Source organism: Pteropus alecto, unplaced genomic scaffold (genome assembly GCF_000325575.1).
Source record: "Pteropus alecto unplaced genomic scaffold, ASM32557v1 scaffold34, whole genome shotgun sequence".
Lineage (NCBI taxonomy): Eukaryota > Metazoa > Chordata > Mammalia > Chiroptera > Pteropodidae > Pteropus > Pteropus alecto.
In genome coordinates this window covers 6,362,075-6,367,133 of record NW_006435763.1, presented here as the reverse complement: position 1 = coordinate 6,367,133, position 5,059 = coordinate 6,362,075, and the positions used below count along the sequence as shown (strand labels likewise).

The 5,059-nt window shown below is 49.6% G+C and overlaps 1 protein-coding gene across 5 annotated transcripts in view; it reads left to right on the top strand.

Annotated features, from left to right (window-relative positions):
- The window catches only part of SYT17 (synaptotagmin 17), a 59,352-nt gene that overhangs the window by 3,766 nt on the left and 50,527 nt on the right, over window positions 1-5,059 (top strand). For 3 of the 5 annotated variants that reach the window (XM_006910916.3, XM_025046119.1, XM_025046120.1), the window contains exons 2-3: window positions 117-134; window positions 800-948. The exons of 1 other annotated variant lie outside the window; for it this stretch is intronic. In XM_006910916.3, coding sequence (XP_006910978.1) covers window positions 117-134; window positions 800-948 — 167 coding nt within the window. Of the gene's footprint in view, window positions 1-111; window positions 135-799; window positions 949-5,059 lie in introns of all 5 variants that reach the window. One more of the 5 variants, XM_015588571.2, reaches the window with a different exon arrangement.

The window sequence follows — 5,059 nt, the reverse complement described above, 5'->3', positions numbered from 1 at the left end:
TTTTTGGTCTTCTTTGGAGTTGCTGGAATATTGCTAAACTGGTCTTGTCTCTCTCTCTTTGTCACCCCCTCACCCCCTCCACCCCGTGGCCTCATCGTGGATCTCTAAAAGGGCAGTTGGAACCTTTAAACGAGGTGGGTTAATTCAATGAAATCATTGGGTCTGGCTTCTAATCAAGAAACGAACGCTTGCCTTTCGTTGTGGAGTCTTATGTGAGGCTGTGGGGATTTCTGAATATTAAACAATAACCGGATGTCGATAACGGCACAGTTTCGAAGCCTTTCTGTGGGAGGGAGATCCTGGCGAAAAGATGCTAAGTTGACAAGATAGATTCCCCCCCACACACACACACAACCCCCTACTTATTCCGTCTGATTTTCTCTGTTTATGTTCATGTCACGGAGATATTTTTTATATATATTTTTGCTTTGCTTTCAAGAAGACAATAACATTCATTTGTGTTTCGGGAACATACTGTATAGCCCTCACGACGTTGCGTACACCACCCACATGTCAAGAAAGAGTTCCCCATAAACTACAAAACTACCTGCAAATGTTTTGCTTGCTATTCACGGCTCCGGCGAGGTGGTGTTTGCTGTCGTTTGCGCCTGCAGTTAGTAAACAGAAGTGGAAAACATTTTGTTCCAAGCGTTCACAGCAGAGACAGACTTTGAATGTCATTTCTCACCAGGGATGGGCTGCTTGTAATTCGGGTGTTTTTCCTCTTCCTCCTCTCCACCCTTCCCGCATCCCCTCTCCCCCGCCCCCCTCCACTGCCCACCTCCCACAATGGCCTCAGGGTTTTCTTTCTAGAATCTCCGATCTGCTGCTGTGCAGATGGACTTGCAGGCACTGCTGTCAGAAGTGCTACGAGTCCAGCTGTTGCCAGTCGAGTGAGGATGAAGTGGAAATTCTGGGACCTTTCCCTGCCCAGACTCCTCCCTGGCTGTAAGTAAACTGCTTGAACTTCCTTGAAAGTCGTCTTAAGACCTTTTTTTTTTCTCTCAGTTTCTAAGAGGGGGGGTCCGGGCCACAGGAAGGACTGTTCGGGGTATGAAAGATGAGGACATGCTTTGTGCCTCTCCTTTTGTTTGGCAAGCCGGTGCGACCAGCTGGCAGTGGGCTTTTCAGTTCAGCCTGTTTCACGTCTTCTGAGATGTGAACTGTGTAATGCTAAGCATGTGGGCCCTTTTAATCACGGCGAGTGCCGTTCTAAGAGGGAAAAGAGAGCTGTGAGCATCTATATCCTTCAAGGGATGTACACATTCCAAAGGTTTCCATCCAAGTCGGCGTGACAGATTGTCCTAGCACCTGACCCAGTCGTTGGCACGTAGTAAATATTCGTTGCATGGATAGGTGAATGGGATGAGTAACCAAGTGCATCTTGGTTGGTCTGACCAAGGGCTTCAGAAATTGGAGAGCCGAAAGCACCTCCAGGCTCCATCCTGTCCCCCAACGCTGTTTATGTTCTCTCTGGCATCTTTCATTTTATTTCCAATTCGTTCTCCTCCCGCGCCCGCATACAACATCTCCATCTGCCAGTCGCTCGGATATTTTGGGAACGCAGTTTTGAAGCTTCTCAGCCACGTGTCTGGTCCACCTCTCTCTGTGGCTGGCAGAGGAACATGGCCAGAGAGTCTGGGTTGAGGCTGGCGGGCCTGGGGACCATCGAGTTCAGCTTCTCATGGTGCAGAGGGGGAGGCCCAGGGAGGGAGCGAGACTGCCAGGGCCCGCAGCTGGAGCCTCCGTGGGGACCCAGTGCTGTCTCAGCTAAATACTTGGGCTGAGATGCCAGAAGCCTATGGTACCCCATCTTTCCCTCCATATTGGAGGTCATGCCTCAGTCTTCTCGTTTTCTCTTCCTAGAAGCAAGTATTGAATATTTCCATAACAAGATGGTTCTATGTCAGGCTCTGTGAGTTCAAATCCTATTTCTCCTACTTTTTTCTAGTTCTGTGACCTTAGGCAGGTTGCTTGGTCTCTCTGGGCCTTGATTCCCCATCTGTACAATGGAGATGATAAAAATAATAGCATGGATCTCATAAGGTTGTCGTGGTGCTTGTACGAATTAGTGTATGGAAAGGGACTTGCTTGCCGTGTGGTTGGCAGTCCTAAATGTAAGTGATGCTTTTTACCGTTTTGGTCTCGGTTTCCCTCCTCCGCAAAGTAGGAACAGTGATAGAACTTATTTTATAGGGTTGTTATTAAGAGTCATGGGATATGCATAAAACGGTAGTAAGCATTCATATCTATCACTATAAGGTATTGAGAGAGGTTCTTTAAACTGACGTAAAGGTGATGTTAAGGAACTCCTCCATTATTCGTAGGTCGCAGCCTGAATGCTGCAGGTGTGGGTAGAGTCGAGGTGTTTGGTGAATCCAACTCATTAATCAAGAAATCATGTCCGTTTCCCAGTGCCCTGTATGACAGAGGTTGGCATAGCCAGGTTCTTTAAAGCCATGCTCACAAGAATGCCAACTCTATGAGGGTAGGGTTTTGGGTTTTTTTTTTTCCCCCTGTCTTGTTCATTTCAAAAAACTAGTTGTTGACCAGCATACTAACCTACAGGCAGAAATTGAATCCTGAAAGTGCCAATCATCCCTCTGAAAAGTTCATCTCAGTTTCTTTGCTAGTTATTTCTGAGTATGCCCTGCAGTCACTATGGGATGCCCAAGGCTAGATAGAGTCCTGTTACTATACTCCAGGGACTTAAAGTATAGTATAGGAGATAAGACGGGTCCCTAAATCCAGTCACCCCGAGAGCTGTTCATTTATACCCTGCATATGCGTATGACAGCCCTGCATAGAGTTGATTTATGGGAAAATCCAGGGGAACTGGCTTCAGGCAGAGCTGGATCCAGCGGCTCAAATAATTCTGTGGGTATGCACTCATGTGCTTTCTCTCTTTTCTTTCTGTTTCTTTCTCATTTTTAAGCTCGATTTCTTCTTCGCTTCATTCTTAACGGCAGCAAAAACACCAGGAGAGGGTCTCACTGCCCTGGCTTGGTGTAAATGAGTCGGTCGCTAGATCCAATCACTTTACCTTGGAGGAAATGATGCTAGGACTGTGCCTGGATTGCCTGGTCATCCTGGAAGCAGAGAAGGGGTCATTCCCACCTGCAACACAGGAACTAAGCTAGTAGGACAGGGGTTGGCACACTTTTCCCATAAAGGGCCAGAGAGATGAAATATTTCAGCCTCACAGGCTTAGTCTCTATTGCGACTACTCACATCTGTCTTCGCGGCACCGAAGCAGCCATAGACAGTACGTTAACGAATGGACGTGGCTGTGTTCCAGTGACGCTCCATCTACAGAAATCAGGCAGCCATGTGGCCCCGCAGTGTGCTGACTTTGTAGCAGACAGTTTGGGTGTTGTGACTGGATCCAGGGCAGACAAAGCCGACAAGCAGACATGACGTCTCGGAAAGGTTGGGGGGATCTTAGAAAGCGAACCTACAGGTTCAGATAAGGTAGGGTCTTGAATGCCAGCTTAAGGAATTCGGATTTTCTTCCTACCCCGTGGAGACCCCGATGAACACTGAAAATCACAGTTTGGGTGTCTCGTTGCCCCCAGGGACCCAGGTGGTGAGTGTTCCAGATGCACGGCTACTGAGTAGGTGGACAGAGTGCTTTGACCAGGCTGCTGACCCTTCGTGCTAGCAGAGGACTTCTTCTGGGGGCAAGGGGTGTGACCTTCTGGGAGAAGCTTCTTTTGGTTTCGCCGGGAGCAGAGGAGTGGGCTGGAAACGTCTCCGCAGAGCTGGCGGCACACAGCTGCGGGAGACGCCGTGCACTGGGCGCTTATTGCCAGTGGCTCCACCTGGAGTCGTGCAGTCTGCAGCCTGACCGCGTGCCTCCCAGGACGGCCCAGGTGTTCCTTGAATCCTGGGCGGCGCTTAGTGCATTTTTGGCACTCAACGTGATGTAAAATGTTAGGAGAAACCGGTAAAGGGGAGGCGGGTTAAACCCTTCGGAAAGCGAATTGACAGCTTGTGCTTTCCCCAGATTTATTTACCACGTGGGCAGTCGCATGTTATCAAACAGGCAGGGAGGAGAAATGTCAGATGCACGGGCTTCGCAGCGCTGTTCCTACTGTGACATTTGAGCCAAGAACCACAGGCCATACTTCTCATCCGGCCGGCAGATAAGCTGGCCCTTTTCGTGTGTGATTTTGGGGAGCACCGTTGCCACATAGGGTTCTGTCATGTAGGTCCCTAGCCTTCCTCGGCTGGGCTGGCCTGGTGAGGGTCAGGAAAGCTGTATAATCTGACTGGCTCCTTTTGGGGCAATGCCAGAAAGACCCTCACTGCAGAGTGAATTAAAGTCAGGGTGTTTGTTTGTCCAACAAGCACGTATTGAGTGCCTACTGTGTACAAAGCTCCAGAGGCCTCGCAGGGGATGCCCAGCCCAGAAATGTGGAGCTGTGACCCAGAGTCTGGCACTGCTCGACTCAGCTGGGGCTCAGCCCTGTAACAGTGATGCCAATTAATTATCCATCCTCCCCGCCCCACCCAGGGCTTCGATGTCTCCACCTGTGAAGGGAGCGGGGACTGTTAGTAACTAACTCCTGGATTGTCTTAAGGGTGAAATGTGATGGCTCATACAGAGCATTTCGCACAGTACTTGGCACATAGTAGGTACTCAACACCTGGTACCTCTGCTCATAGTAAGTACACATCTCACCATTAAGTGTACCTTGGTATGGGAGGTGTGACAAAACGTACACTCAGATCATTATGACCCAAGATAAATCAGATGAGAACCGCAAGAAAGGTGTCTTCATTCATTCATTCATTCATTCACTGAGGAGATAAACGTGGTATACTGGGGCAAGGTTGGCAGTGGTGACTAGGAAAGACACTGTCATTGCCCGTGAGCTGCGGCTTGGCGTCAGATGGCGAGGAGAAGCAAGCAGGCCCCGACTAGAGATGAGTTATGTGCAGAGTTGACGAGGCAGAAAAAGAAGGTACAGTGATAAGGGCTGTTGGGGGCGGGAGGAGGTCAGGGGGATGAGTCGGGGCCTTTCTGGGGAGGTGCTGTTGAAGCTGGGAGCTGAAT